Source organism: Herpailurus yagouaroundi, unplaced genomic scaffold (assembly GCF_014898765.1).
Source record: "Herpailurus yagouaroundi ecotype Mexico unplaced genomic scaffold, PumYag 183, whole genome shotgun sequence".
Classification (NCBI taxonomy): Eukaryota; Metazoa; Chordata; class Mammalia; order Carnivora; family Felidae; genus Herpailurus; species Herpailurus yagouaroundi.
In genome coordinates this window covers 4,043,961-4,059,442 of record NW_024412414.1, presented here as the reverse complement: position 1 = coordinate 4,059,442, position 15,482 = coordinate 4,043,961, and the positions used below count along the sequence as shown (strand labels likewise).

The following is a 15,482-nucleotide window of genomic DNA, read 5'->3' as shown; positions in this document are numbered from 1 at the left end:
CACACACACACACACACACACACACACACACACACACACACACACACTTCATGAAAAGGGCTCTCCTTGAGATGCTCATTTAGCTCCAGGACACTCCAGTGAGGGAAAAAATGTATTCATTTCTTAGGTTGAGAAGCAGCCTAAGATTAAGATCTTTAATTTTAATAAGTATTTGCTGAATGATTAACACACTCCAGCAAATCCAGGGTAGAGTGACCTGTACTGTTGTAATCAAATCCCTGAGAGAAGAAATAAGAGATTTTGCCTGGAGAAGGACGAGATCTAGGATCCAAGGGGCACTGGTGCTTTCTCCAAATCTCTAAAGTGCTACTGCATAGAAGAGGAAGGTGTGGTCTGGATGGCTCCAGAACTAGGAACCTTCAGGAAGGGGGACTTCCTCTCATTTTAAGAAATGTTCTTATGGTCAGAACTCTCTAAAGAAGAAAGGGCCACATCAGGATATAGTGAGTTTCCTGTCACTAGCAGTAATCAAACAGAGACTATTCTAATAGTCAGGAGTACTCAGAAGAGAGTCTTGGGTAGGAGATTATCCCAGAGGACTTCTGAAATTCTGGGATTGGTTAAGTATGTATCTCTAGAGGTGGGTCTCCACAGACTTGCCTCTGCCATTCCCAGCTGTGTGGTCTTGAATAAATTGCTCAACTTCTCTGTTCCTCACTTTCCTCAGCTATAAATAATAGCACTTACCACGTAGGGATGCTGTGAATATTCAAATGCCCTAATGCTCAAAGGGCTCAGCCTCGGTGCCCAGCACATAACAAGTGCTCAGTAAATGTAGCTAGTATTTGTATTTAGTGCAAAGCCTTGTTCTCTATATGGCACCCTATTCTCAACCATCAGCATCATTGGCTGCATTTGGCTTTTAGCTCTGGATTTTTCTTGGAGCTGGGCTCACAGAGAGCCTGGGGAAACATGTTAGAAAAGCCATTGTAACTCCTGGTGTGCGTCTCATGCTGTCAACAGCAGTTTTTTGTCAGAGAGGAGCCTGGAAACTAAGAAAGTAGTTTCCATTAAGTACCACAGAGGAAGCCTAAAATGCATCTGTTTTGAAAGGTGAAAGATACAGGTGGGCCTCCCCCTTCTCCTACCCCTTCCCTGCCACCTCTTATGCTCAGATCAGCTATGCAAATATTTTCTCATGGGCAGAATCCTGTGACAGTTTTCTCATGGTAATCTTAATCACAAAGATAAGAAGTCACTCAATTTGGCTTAAATATGACTTGCCTTATGAGCTGGGTCCCAGGAGCTTCCATTCCGTATCACACAAATCCTCTTGACAATCCTAAGAGGGAAGTTCATTCCCCACTTCGCGGATGAGGAGACTAAGCCTCAGAGAGGTTAAGTAGCTTTTCCAAGGTCACACAAGCTGGAGCAGGGACCTAAACATCCAAATTCTTGCTGTTCAGCGAACTGTTACCCATAACCTCTGGAAGATTCTGGAATTAATTAAGGACATGTATATTTAATGAAGCAGTCCCCAATAACAGAACTTCTAAAACACGTTCCTGAGAAGTTTAGGAAATTCGTTTATTTCTCTGTCTAGACTTTTTGGATGGTAAGGTGTGGGTGGGGGATTTCAGAGAACAGGGCCATCACTCATCTGACTTCTCTTTATGCTGACCTCTTTGTGCCTTCCTGCAGGTCTGGGTAGATGCTGGGACACAGATCTTTTTCTCCTATGCCATCTGCCTGGGTTGCCTGACTGCTCTGGGAAGTTATAACAATTATAACAACAACTGCTACAGGTGAGCATTTTGTGGCCCTGCCAAACCCCAAACCTCCACCAGACCCCAGGAGCTCCACACTGTCAGGCTAGGTCACATTCGTCTTCCCGCCTTGCAGGGCCAGGACAAGACAGGCAGTCTGTTTCTCGGCCTCTCCCTGCCCCAGGATCAAAGAGCGGGCCACTTGAGGAGCTAGGAAAATAACGAATGTGATCAGAGTGTGTTGCAGACTGAATGTGAATCCACCCCAGGAGTCTTATTCAGGCCCCCATCCCACCCTGTGTGGCAAAGATTTATCCCAGGGCAGGTAAGTGACTTGCCCAAGGTCACATCGCTAGTAAGTGGCAAAACTGGGACTTTAACTCAGGTCTTCTGACAGTGCGGGCTTTGTTCTTCTGCCTTCTGTTCAGAACCCTGCTTCTTGCCCCTTCTCACTTGATTTTAGGATCCTCTCCTATCCCATCTGGAATGACTAGTGCCCCATCTTACCCCTCGGCCTCCCTGCCTGGCCTCCTGCATGTGCCCACACCCAGAACTGGGAAGGGAATTGCCCAGGTTGGGAGGTGAGCCTGAGGCTGTCTGACCCTGGCTGCCTGGCTTCTCATGCCTGCAGCCTGATTTCTACTGTGAGGCTGAGACCCACTGAGGGCCAGGAACCCACTCAAGGTCACCAAGTAGTGCATGGCAGAAGGGAAATTGGCACTCTGGATTCTAGCCAATGGTCTGTTTGCTGAGGTCTCTGTACCCCTGAATTCAACTCCTGGTCATAGTAGGTGGCTCTTCAGGAGACTTGTATTTAATAACCACATAATTTGGTTGCTATGTGGCTCAAGGGAGATCATGCATTTGAAAGAACTTTTGGCATGATAAAAGTCCCTCCCATGTTATCCCCATCTTTGAGATGGGGAAAGAGAGGCTCACGGAAGTAACCCCCCTCAGCTGTACACAGTAGAGCCTGGACTCTGCCTGAGGTCTCCCATTTTTCCATCCCAGGGCCCTGCCACATCTCTCTGAAAGCTAGCTTTGTGATTGCTTTATTAACCCATTCGTTAAAACCATGTGCATTGCGTGTCTGCTGAGTGCAAGACACCAGCATTGGTACCTTAGGAGATAACACACAGGAATGGCACAGCCTCGGTCTACAGATTTCGTAAGTTGGGGAAACGGAGGCACTGAGGAAGTGAAAGGGGCCAGGTCCAGCATGCTGTAAGGAAAAGCCGTTGTGGAATCCAGTGTGCCATTAGGCAGCAAGTTCTGTTGTTCCTGGGGGCCCTTGGGCAGAGAGGTATTGGGTATGGCTGGGCAGAAGGTTGCTGGAGAGGCAGAAGACCACGCCAGGTTGTCCATATGATCCTTTCTACCTTCCAGGTGTTCGTGGGGAGGTGGGTGTTGGGGGTGAGAGGCAAAGCACTCTGTCAGCCACAATGCAAAACAGTAACCACGGACAGGAAGAGAAAGGCACGGGGCAGGGAGAACAGCATGGCAGTCCTCTGGTCGGGGTTGAGTGTGAGCTGCTTGGGATGTTGAAGAATGCTGTCTGCACACAGCTGTCACCACACCAGCGTGACTGCTGACTTAGACCAGTCCTCTGTGCAGGACACTGCAGAAATCACTTGGCCACTGCCTGGCTGTCAGCTCCATGAGGACACAAGCTAGTTCTTGTTGGCCACCATCCCTTGAGCCTATTACAGTGCTGCCCAGTGTGTCAGGAAGCAGGGAAGGAGCCATCTGTTACACAGATGAGGAAACTGAGGCCCCTAAATAAGTAACTTGCTCATGTTCATTATTACCAGTGGTGGAACGTGGCTTTGAACTCAGGGCTTTCTAGTTCCTGCACCGCTATTCCTCAGCAACAGGGATGGCCAGTTCTTTCCCAACATCTGTAGCTGACAAGGATTTGGCCAAGACTGCCCTGTCTTCGGGCCATGTCCTACAACCGTCTCCCCCACGGAGCGTGTGGGTAAGATATGCTGGCCACCACAGATCTCTTCTGCTGTCCCATCCAAGAGGCAGCAGAAGAAAGAAAATCCCCCAGGGGATGTTGCAACATCTGAAGGCCCATTTTATTTCCACTTCTCTGCGAACAGGTCTTCCCAACTCAGAGGGAGTAAATTAGTACCCTCCCTTCTGACAGCCTAATAGCTTCTGGAGGTCTTCAAAGCCCAGCTCAGTTCCTGCCAACTTTAAAGCGCTTGTTACATAAGCTTTTCACCTAGAAGGTGCCCTGCAGGAAGGAATTAGAGGGATGGGAAATGCAGCAAACCAGGCGGGGAAAATCCTCACTTCAGAACACAGGCTGCTAAGCTCCTTCTGCTTAAAAGGTGTGAGTGCTCTGAGGGCCAAGGGGTGGGATGCAGGGCTGGAAGGGACCTCAAGTCTGCTTAGTGCTTCTCTGTCCTTCTGTGGTATGAGGAACTCACTCAAGAGGCCCCTGGGGACAGATGGGGAGTTTGCAATAAGGGATATTTGTTTTTCAACAACCACATGAGTGCCCACAGATAACTGTCCACAAGTCAGGATCTGAAAGTCTTAATTCTTAGGGGGCATTGTTTTTGTGTAGCTCCTGGAAAAAGCATGGGTTTTAGCATCTGAGACAAATGGACACACATCCCAACCTCATCCCAAGATGCCCCTGAGACCTTGAGTAGGTGATTCTCCTCCCTGAGCCTCAAGATTCAGTGACACAATGTTCAAGAAACCATAGCACAGGACTAGGTACATTGCAGATTCAAATTATACAGGAGATTTCCAGAATAGAGAGGATATAGATAAAGTGCTTTCCTCAGGACCCCCTTATTTCCCACTGTTTGATAAGGCAGGGTCAGGAAATAGGCATGAAGAGCAGCTTTACCCCAACCGTAGGGATAAATCTCCCCTTACCCTGACTGAGCTGCATTTCCTTTTAAGAGGAGAGAAATCTGGGATGCCTGGGTGGCTCAGTCAGTTGAGCATCTGACTTCAGCTCAGGTCATGATCTAATGGTTCGGTTCATGGGTTTGAGTCCCACATCAGGCTCTCTGCTGTCAGTGCAGAGCCCACTTGGGATCTTCTGTCTTCCTCTCTCTCTGCCCCTCCTTATCTCTCTGTCTCTCTCTCTGTCTCTCTCTCTCTCATAAATAAATAAACAAACAGACAGACATTTAAAAAAAAAAGAGGAGAGATATCAGGCTTGCAGATAGTCTTCAGGTCTGCCAGCCCAGCCTACATCCACAGTGCCAGAAGAGTTATTTAAAGAGACCTGTAATCAGTCACTGCTGGCTACAGTAATGCTGTGTAACAAACATCCCCATGACCTCAGTGGTTTAACATGACAAGCATTTGCTTTTATTACTCTCAAGTCTCCTGGACAACTGGGCAAGCTCTCCCGCAGGCTGTGAATTGGTTGGATTCAGCCCCAGGACCCAGGGCAGGCTCAAGTCTGCTTCATGTGTGTACATCGTGGGGTGCAGACTATGATGACAGCAGCTCCCCTGGGGCAGTTCCTCTCATGGCAAGTCACAGAAGGCATAAAGGGCAAGTTCAATCACCTAAGTGTTATCTGAAGCCTCTGTTTGTATCACATCTGCTAATATCCTGTGACCAAAGAAAGTCATGTGGCTAAGCCCAAAGTCAGTGGGGAAGCATACTTGAACCCAAGGAAGAAGGTAGGGAGAGATGACTACTTGCTGGAAAATTACATAATTTGTCATAAGGCCCAAGAAACCCTGTTCTTAAGCACTTTGTCCCATGGGGAGGTCAGGTCCAGAGAGAAGATTCTGCAGGGGGAAGTAGGGCCCACATCTCCTGACCCCCAGGGTAATGCCTACTCCAATGTGCCCTTGATTCTCAGAGTCACTGCAAGGCAGCTGGGTGTCACAAGTCACCAACATTAGTGTAGCCCTTGGTTACATTACAAAAGGCAGGCTGTCCGGAGAAGAGGAGGTGAGAGCCCTGCTGTGTTCTTGAGTCGAGCACTCAGTCCTGGATAGGGCATTTGAAGAGGGGCTGGGTCAGCTGGAGTGGATTCCAGATCACAAGCCAGATGAACAACTGGTAAAGGAACTGGGGCAGTTAACTGAGGGAACCGAAAACCCAAAGGGGATATCGGGCCACTATCTTCAGATCTGCCAAAGCTGAAGGAGCTGCAGGCTGTTAGGGAGGGCAGAACTAAAACTCACCAGAGAAGGCTGGTTTTGGTCGAACACAGACGAGGAAGTTCTTACTGCTGTAGGCAGCACTAGCTGGCCGGCCATGGGAAAGCACCATGGGACGAGGGGACTAGGCCTGCCAGGGTGTGACCAGAGGAAGCCCACCAGCACCACCACAGGGACGCCCCCGGCGCATCATACCCCAGACAAATGGCTGGACAGGCCACTTGGGAGCTCCTCCCTGTAAAATGGGGCATCGCGCGTGTTGTAAGCCTAACTTCCTGGCGCATGCTGGCAGCAGCTGAGATCCGGGGAGGCCGATTTCCTGAGTTGGCCCCGTGAGAATGCAGTGCCTGAGGTAGGAGCGGCCGGGACTTGAGGGTTCTGTTTTCATCTTGACAAAACCCAGTCGTTTGTACTCCGATTTCTCCTGGTTGCAGCTTTATGCTGGTGCTTCTTTGCTGGTAAGCCCCTCCCAAGGGCAAGAGACAGTCACTGCTCCCGTAATCCCTCCATGCGGGATCCAACCTGGGAGGGGCTGCTGCCTCATAGGGACTTCAGTGAGGCCAGTGAGGCTCTGCTCCAGTAAACAGCCTGGCAAGAAGCTTGACCTTCGGGAGTGTGTTTCCTCCTGAAGCTGCTGGGAGCTGCTGGTGTAAAGTCTGTGGATGCTCCCCTGAGAAGGAGCCATTTCTCAGAGGCCCCTCCGGCCCTCCTTGGGCTCCCAGGAAATCCCTCCTCTGTCATTTCCCTGGTTTTGTTTCCTTCTGGGGATTTGGAGGAGTGTTCCTTTGTCTCCAACTGTCTTCTCACTAGTGCATTTTCTCACTTGCCAGCCTTTCTTCCTTCCCATCCCTCTTCCATGCGTCTGGTCCACGACCCACCTTATCTTCTAAAAATGCAGGAGCAGTTGTGTGACCGTGAGCCAGCCACCTAACCTCTCTGAACCACCAGGGCTTCATCAGGCAAATGGGGCTGTCTGTGCCCACCCTGCCCTGCCTGCCCCACAGGATTGGCAGTGGTGCTCACACAGAATGTTCAAGCAGGGCACCTGTTCCGCCCACTCTGACCTCAGCCCCTCTCGCTGCTTCCCCACAGGGACTGCATCATGTTGTGTTGCCTGAACAGTGGCACCAGCTTTGTGGCTGGCTTTGCCATCTTCTCAGTCCTGGGCTTCATGGCATACGAGCAGGGGGTGCCCATTGCCGAGGTGGCAGAGTCAGGTAAGTTCGCCAAAGGCGAGGGAGGCCTCGGGTGATTGAAGGTCATAGCACAAGTGTGATCTGCCTCCTCAGCTCATTCTCCTCCTGGGTTCAGGTCTTAGGAGGTGGCCCGCCATCCATCCTCAAACCAGGATCACGGGAGAAAAACCTTGACACCTCCTCATTTCCATATCCAAGACGTCCTCGGGTTGTATAGCTTCTGCCTCCTCAGTGTTGCTCCACTTCATGTACTTTCCCCCAGCTACACTGTCTCCCCACCAGCCCAGACCACTGTCACTGCTCACCTGGATGATCGCAGGAACCTTCCACGGGCCTCCTAGCCTCCACTATTGCCCCTTCTGTTCCATGTGTAGATTGATTTCTTTCAAAATGCAGATCTGAGTATGTCCATCTCTGGTGAAAAGCTCTTCTTTACTTCTCATAGTAGTGGATTCTAAGCATGGCCCCAAGGCCCCGTGTTGCCCAGCCTTTGTAGCCTCACCCCCAACACCATCCCCCCCCCCCGTGCTCATGCTGCCCCACTGCAGTGATCTGCTTTTGCAATGTCACTTGCTCCCTCCCACCACAGGGTCTTTGCACATACCGTTCTCTCTGCTTAGAGAACCTCTCTCCCTTTCCCTCTTTTAGATGTAGAATCACTGAGTGTGACATTCTTAAGTATAGATTGATGTGTTTGTATCAAACACACTACAGGCAGAGTTATTGTTGCTCAGGCGATGACACAAAATGGTGAATTTACATGGTTGTGATTCACAATCTACATGGTGTTTGAATTCTAGGAAAATGTGTGTTAAAAAGTATGAAAATAGTTTGAGTTCTCATGACAAATAGTTAGGTTCTAAACTCAGTTAAGTCTAAATAAGTTTTTCACCTACAAGAATGTGTAGTAGAACAGTTTGTCAAGACCAGCACAGGTTGCTTAGCCTTTCTGGCCTCCGTCTACTCAGTGCAAGTCATGCCCCCATTTATTGTGACCATCCCCAATGTGGGAGCCACATTGCCTCTGTGGAAAATGTTGGTCCACAGTATCCTTTTTTATGTGGCACACATAGTTCAGGAAGCACCCCTCTAACCCACCAGGAAGCACTCCTCTAACCCACCAAGCTGGGCAAGGTGGTGGATATGGACATCAGAGCAGGAATGTGGTTGCAAAGCTTTGCTCCATGACCACTCAGGGTCCACCTTCCTATGGATAATGTATGTCAGAGAGTGAGAGAGAGAGAGAGAGAGAGAGAGAGAGAGAGAGAGACCATCCCTGCTGAAATCAGGATGCCAGAGCTAGCCTAGAGGATATTAATCTGACCAAAGCTCTCACTCATCAAGTGCTTACTCTGTAAAGAAGCTACCCCTGTTTTACAGATAAGGAAGCTGAGGCTCAGAGAGGTGAAGTCACTCAACCAAGATTACACAAGCTGGAAGGGACAGGGCTGGGATTTAATACAGGCCCTCTGGCTCCAGAGCCCATGCTCTGACCATGCCATCCTACTGCCCACTGTGGGCACCTGACCCTTGACCAAACACCCATGCTCCTTCCTGGCATCAAACCACAGACAGCCCTGTAAGGAAAGAGTGTTACCTTCTATATGGGAGCACTGCCCACTCCAAGAATTCATTTCCTCCTCTATAAAATGAATGTCCTAATTTCTGCCTTAGGTGTGCAGTGGGATAAGATATCTGCAGTATTATGTTTTCTCTTTTTATCATTATTTCCATTTTATAGATGGAGTTCAGAGAGGATTCATAGAAAGGAAAAGAGCCAACTAAAAATAAATTTTATTATTTTTTTTTTCTAATTTCAAATTGAAAGCATATTCATGTTAGAAAAATGTGGAAATCTTAACAAAGGAAAAACGCTGCACTCCAAATCAGACAACATTTTGGGTTTTTCCTGTCATGGCATTTTCCATGCCTACATATCCATATGTGTGTTGATGGAAATCAGATCAAATTACCCCTGGTATTCAGTAGACTACATTTCCCCCTTCACAATAAAGCATGAGGAACTTTGTGCCTCAGTAAACAGAGATCTCAATCAAGAGTTTTCATGGCTCTGTGGTATTCCACTGGATGGATGGACCATAATGGATTTACTGTGTCTCGTTTGTCAGGCTCCAGGGTGGTTGTGTTTCGTAGTCTACCTCACGAAATTCTCACAGCACCTCTGCAGGGTAGGCTTTGTCTGGGCTTCCACTCGTGGCTGTGCAGAATAAGCTCTGCACAGCTGCAGGGGGCACTGTTCACATAAACAACCCTAGGTTTTACCATGCCCATTGAGATATGGGCCCCGTACCTCAGAGCCTCAAGTGGTTCACCCAAGGTCACACAGATCATAGGTGTTACAACCTGGCTCTAGCCTTTTCTGGCTCACCTTCCTGTGCTGCTCCTGGTATCCAGCCGGTAAATCTGCTCTGTGCCCTTGGTTGGGTATATGGGTCAGGCTAAGATTCTCCTTGGGAACATCTGCCATATGGAGAACTTGCAAGTTTTAAGTGAGTGTGTGGCCACCTCACCTTGCTCGGAAGGACCTGGGCTTGCTTTCTGATGAGTGATTTTTGGAAAATACCTAATTAGGTGGCAGAATGCTCAATGGGATGTCCCAGAATACCTGGAAACTGAGCCAGAAAGGCAACGTATACTTCTCACAGGACTCAGATTTTGTCATGCTATGATCCCAAGCCCTTACCCACATGTCCCTTGGTCTGTTTCTGTGATACTTTCTGTGAGATACCCTCTCCTGGAGGTTGAGATTTTAGACAGCTTATAATTGGGTCTTGCTTTTTTATTCAGTCTGATTATCTATGTCTTTTAATTGGAGTATCTGTCTCTTTTCATTTCATAATTATTGATGTGGTTAAGTCCTGAATTCTGTTTTGAGACAGAAAATGTCAGAATGATCATCAGAAGTGGAAAGAGTCAGATGTGTGGTGGCAGGATTAAGTAATATGTTGCTAACTCCAGATAGACTTTAATGAGTTATGGGTGCATATTGTTGGCTAACTGCTTAGAAAATAATAACAGAAGGTAGGGCTACAAAGCTTAAATGAAATACAATTGGACATTTCAAAATATTGATCAGCCCAAAAGAAGGCAATAAAAACACAACAGAGTAAACAAAAAAACAAAACCTCCAAAATTCAGAAGGGACAAAAGTAAAACATATATGAAATGGTAAAATTACACCTAACTATATCAATAATTACATTAAGTGCAAATGAGCCAAATACTCCAAGTAAAAGGCAGAGATTATCAGACTGAGTAAAAGAGCAAGACTCAACTATAAGCTTTCGACAAGAGATGCTTTAAATTTAAAGACACAGATAACGTGTAACACAAAGTGAAAAGATAATACCATGTAAACAACAAGCATAAGAAAAGTGGCTTTGCTATGTTAATATTAGAGTAGACTTCAAGTCAAAGAGTATTACTAGAGATAATGGGGAGCACACTTCATAATGTTTATAAAAGGAGCAGTTCATTTATAAGATAGCTAATCCTTAATGTGTTGGTACCTAATGCCAGGGATTTTAAAAAACATGAAGCAGTGGTGCCTGGGTGGCTCAGTTGGTTGAGTGTATGACTCTTGATTTTGGCTCAGGTCATGATCTCACAGTTCGTGGGTCTGCACCCTGCATCAGGCTCCATGCTGACATGGAGAATCCCTGCCTGGGATTCTCCCTTTCTTTGTGCCCCCCTCCCCATCTCTCAAAATAAATAAACTTTTAAAAATAAAATACATGAAGCAAAAACTGACAAACTAAAAGTAAAAATAGACAAACTCACAATCATAGTGGGAGATTTTAACACCCCTTGTTCATTAATGTTAAAACAACTATACAAAATATTAATAAAGACATAGAGATCTGAATACTGTCAAACAACTTAGCTTAATTGACATCTATAAAACACTGCAAGGAACAACTGCAAAGTACAGTTCTTTTCAAATGAACATGAAATATTCACCAAGATAGGATATAAATTGGGCCATAAATTAAATCTCAATAGCTTTCAAAAGATTGAAATTACAAGGTATATTCTCTGACTACCACTGAATTAAATTATGACTCCATAATGAAAATATACCTAGAAAATCCTTAAGTATGTGTAAATTAAGCAACATGTTTCTAAATTTCCCATGAGCCAAAGAAGACAGTATTTCAAACTGAATGGTAGTGAAAACATATCAAAACTTGTGGGATACAGTTAAAGTACTTACAGGGAAATTTATAGCTTTAAAGCCTAATTAGAAAGAAGGATTTAAATTAAAAAATTAAAGTTTCTATTTGAAGAAGCTGAAAAAAAAGTATAAATTAAAACCAAAGTAAGTATAAACAAAGAAATAATAAAGGGAAGACATACCCACAATAAAATTCCAAAGCCAAATTTGGTATTAAACAACAAAATTTATAATCCCCTAGTAAGACTAATCAAGGAAAAAAAATGAGAGAAAACACAAATTACTAATATCAGGAATGAAAGAAGAGGGACGAAGTTCTACAGACATTAAAAATGAGAATAGGAAATATTATGAACAACTTCAAGCTAATATATTTGATAATGTAGATTAAATGGAAAATTCCTTTAAAAATATAATTTACTCAAAATGACTCAAGAAGAAATAGAAACACTGAATAGCTCTATACTTTTTAGAAGACATTGGATTCATATCAAAAACCTTTCTACCAAGAAAACTTGAAGCCCTGATGGTTTCACTGGTGAAATCTACCGAACATGTAAGAAAAAAGTAATATCAATCTTACATGGGTCTTTTAAAAGTTAGAGTATGTTAGACCTCTGAATATCTGAGGACTATGAGAGCTGTATAGCTACTTGTATCCTAATTTCTTTCCCAAACAAGAAAAAAACAAGAAGGGAAAATATATTTTATACAAAACCATGCCCCTGCGTAACTCAAAGACAGAAAATATTAAAGCTACAGATAACAGTAACAAAAAGAAAAAATACCAATCTCAGTGCATAATCCCTTCTGCTACCACCTGCACCCTTACAGCTGGTAAGGCTTTGTGATGAACAAAAGCAAACTGAGAAAAACTATGGGGGAAACAGAAGACAGGCTGGTGAAGGGACCTAAGAGTGATTTGGAGCAATCCCCAGAAAGATTAAATTCACTGTAAGTCTGAAAAACCTGGAAAAGATCCAGACAGATCCCTGAGCAGGGACAACAGAGAAGGGATTCGATGTGTAATTCAAGGAACAGGGGCCATTTAAAGGAACCAGCACAATTTAAAGGAGACACCACTTGAAACACAGAACTTCTGGGAGAGAAAAAGGCAAAAAGAAAAGGAGAAGCACCCTTTGACAATTCGATGGTGAAGGGAAAACCAAAAAAAAAGGAGATAAAATAAAGTCCTGAAAAACCAAAGAGAACCATTAAATCAGGGTGTGGGAAGGGGAGATCACCCTTCCCCACCCTCAAAACAAAAAGCTGCTAGAGTACCTGGACTTTGCCATACTGACAAAAGAGGGCACTATTAAGTTGGGAATATTATAAAATACCCACAAACATGAACATGAGAAAAGTCAAGTCCATACAGAGCTACTGCAGAAAATCAGGAATAGAAACTCCCCACATATCAATGACCATGAAACCAACCATGACATAGAGGAAAATTGTAAGTCAACACTCCAGACAGAATTAAATATATCCAAAGAAGCCTCTGAGGATATGAGAAAAACAAGCAAAAACCTTGAACCTGGAATTTTAAAACTACCAGATAGGAGAAGAGGGCACAGGAATGAATGAAGAGAAAGTTAATTGAACTCAGGGGGGAAGAAATGAGAAAAAAGATAAGGCCAAGTTATCTCAGAAATGAAGAATAAATTACAAATGTCCACTGGAGAATGGTCTCAATAAAGGGGCATTTTATTATTTTTTTATTAAAATTTTTAAAATGTTTATTTATTTTTGAGAGAGAGAGAGAGAGACAAAGTGTGAGTGGGCGACGGGCAGAGAGGGTGGGAGACACAGAATCCGAAGCAGGCTCCAGGCTCCGAGCCACCAGCACAGCACCTGACGCGGGGCTCGAACTCACAAACCGCGAGATCATGACCTGAGCTGAAGTCAGATGCTTAACCGACCGAGCCACTCAGGCGAATAAAGGGACATTTTAAAAAGGAAGGAAAACAACCAGATGAATGAAAATGACATAAAGAAGTAAAAACGATCCCACCAAAAACTAGAAATGGAAGACCAGAAGAGAAGAAGATATTCACATTATAGGGTCCCTGAAGAAGAAAAATAAAACAATGGAACAGCGGTAATATTTAAAACTATAATCCAAGAAGACTCTTCAGAAACAGAAAAAGAGCTCAATCTACACATTGAAATGACTTCTCAGGTACTAATGAAAATTAACCCAGGTTGATCAACTCCAAGACATCCTGGTAAAGATATTAGCTTTCAAAGATAAAGATAAAATCCTCAAGGCTTCCAGGCAAGAAAGATTAAATAACTTAAAAGGGCAAAAGACTTAGACTGGTATCATACTTTTCAAAACCAACATACAAAGAAAGGCAACTATGAAGCAGTATCTTTTTTTTTTTTTTAATTTACAAAAAGAAGTATGAATCAAGGCTATGGAAAATGTCAAGGTTATAGGAAAACCATATTAAGCAGAACTTTGAGACTTCTACACTCATAAGTCCTTTGGAGGAATCTACTATGGGGTGAGCTTCATCCAACCCCGGAATAACTAGGAAAACTTAGAAAAAAGACTGATGGTAAGCATTCAAAAATATGTAAGTACACACCTAAGACCAAAACGAAGGTAGGGAAGAAGATAGACGAGTAATGTAGAAATATGCTGTGTACTGTTAACAGAGTTGAAATCATCAACCTAAAAGATGGAGAGAGAAGGCAAAAGGAAAACAGAAAAGCTCATTGTTGTGTAGACCATAAATGGTGTCAAATGATATGGGGGGGTGGGGTGGGGTGGGGGCAGATCTGGAAAGCCAGGCAGTAAAGGTTTAAATAAAATTATAAGGGTCTAAGGGCATTTTTAAAAGATGTAATAAGTATAAAGATAACCACTAGAACAAAAACATAAACCTTCCTAAATACCAAAAAACATTTATAAATAAAAGAACAAAGAATACATGGCTCCTAGAGAAACATAACAAATATTTAAAAATACACATAACCACCAAGTATTTTGTCAAAATTAAGACTGATCATATCAATAAATGTGAGTGGGCTTAATTCATCCATTAAAAGAAAAAGACTTTCGGGGCACCTGGGTGGCTCAGTCAGTTAGGCGTCTGACTTTGGCTCCGGTCATGCTATCACAGCTTGTGGGTTCAAGCCCCATTTTGGGCTCTGTGCTGACAGCTTAGAGCCTGGAGCCTGCTTTGGATTCTGTGTCTCTCCCTCTTTTTCTGCCCTTCCCTTCTATCTCTCTCTCTCTCTCTCTCTCTCTCTCAAAAAAAATAAATAAATAAATAAACATTAAAAAAGAAAAGAAAAAGATTTTCAATTTGGCTCACAAAACATGACCTATATATATGCTGTATATAAGAGATACACCTAAAACAAAGTGATTCATAAAAGCTAAAAATAAGGGAATAGACAATGACAGCAATATCAGGGAAAGTAGAATTCAATCCCCAAAGCACTAAGCATTACAAAGGACATTTTTTAAATGGTAAAAACTATAATTCATAATAAAGATACAGCACACATAAAAATATATGCACCAAATAATACAGCAATAACCTTTATGAAGCAAAACTTCAGGAGGTACAAGGAGACACAGATAGAAATAAACTGATAATATAGAGAAAACTATACTAAAAACACATCGATAAAAGTGAAAGAATGAAAATTAATTACATTAAGAAGAACAACAGCAAAGTGAACTAAAAGAAAGCACAGGAAAGGAAATAATAAAGATAAAAGCAGGAAGGAGTGAAATAATTATAGATAGATAATTACAAACAGTAGATCTAATTAAAATTCTGGGTTTTTAAAAATATACAAGTTACCAAATGGCCAAGAATAAAAGAACTTACCAAGAGCGAAATAAGAAATGATAAAGGGGAAATAACCATTGAAGTGGAAGACATTTATATGGTAAGCAAAATAAGTCAGAGAAAGATAAATATATGATCTCACTCATTGGTGGAATTTAAGAAGCAAAACAGATGAACATAGGGGAAAGGAAGGAAAAATAAGGTAAAAAGAGAGAGGGAGGTAAACCATAAGGGGACTCTTCAATACAGAGAACACATATGAGTTGCTGGAGGAGAGGTGGGGGGGGTGGGGAATGGGCTAAATGGGTGATGGACATTAAGGAGGGCACTTGTTGGGATGAGCCCTATATGTAAGTGATGAATCACTAAATTCCACTCCTGAAATCATTATTACACTATAT

At 43.8% G+C, this 15,482-nt stretch overlaps 1 protein-coding gene across 2 annotated transcripts in view; it reads left to right on the top strand.

Annotated features, from left to right (window-relative positions):
• SLC6A11 (solute carrier family 6 member 11) overlaps positions 1 to 15,482 on the top strand; it is a 132,646-nt gene that overhangs the window by 98,776 nt on the left and 18,388 nt on the right. For both annotated transcript variants that reach the window (XM_040491968.1, XM_040491967.1), the window contains 2 exons: positions 1,663 to 1,766; positions 6,971 to 7,095. In XM_040491968.1, the coding sequence (XP_040347902.1) occupies positions 1,663 to 1,766; positions 6,971 to 7,095 (229 nt within the window). The remainder of the gene's footprint in view (positions 1 to 1,662; positions 1,767 to 6,970; positions 7,096 to 15,482) is intronic.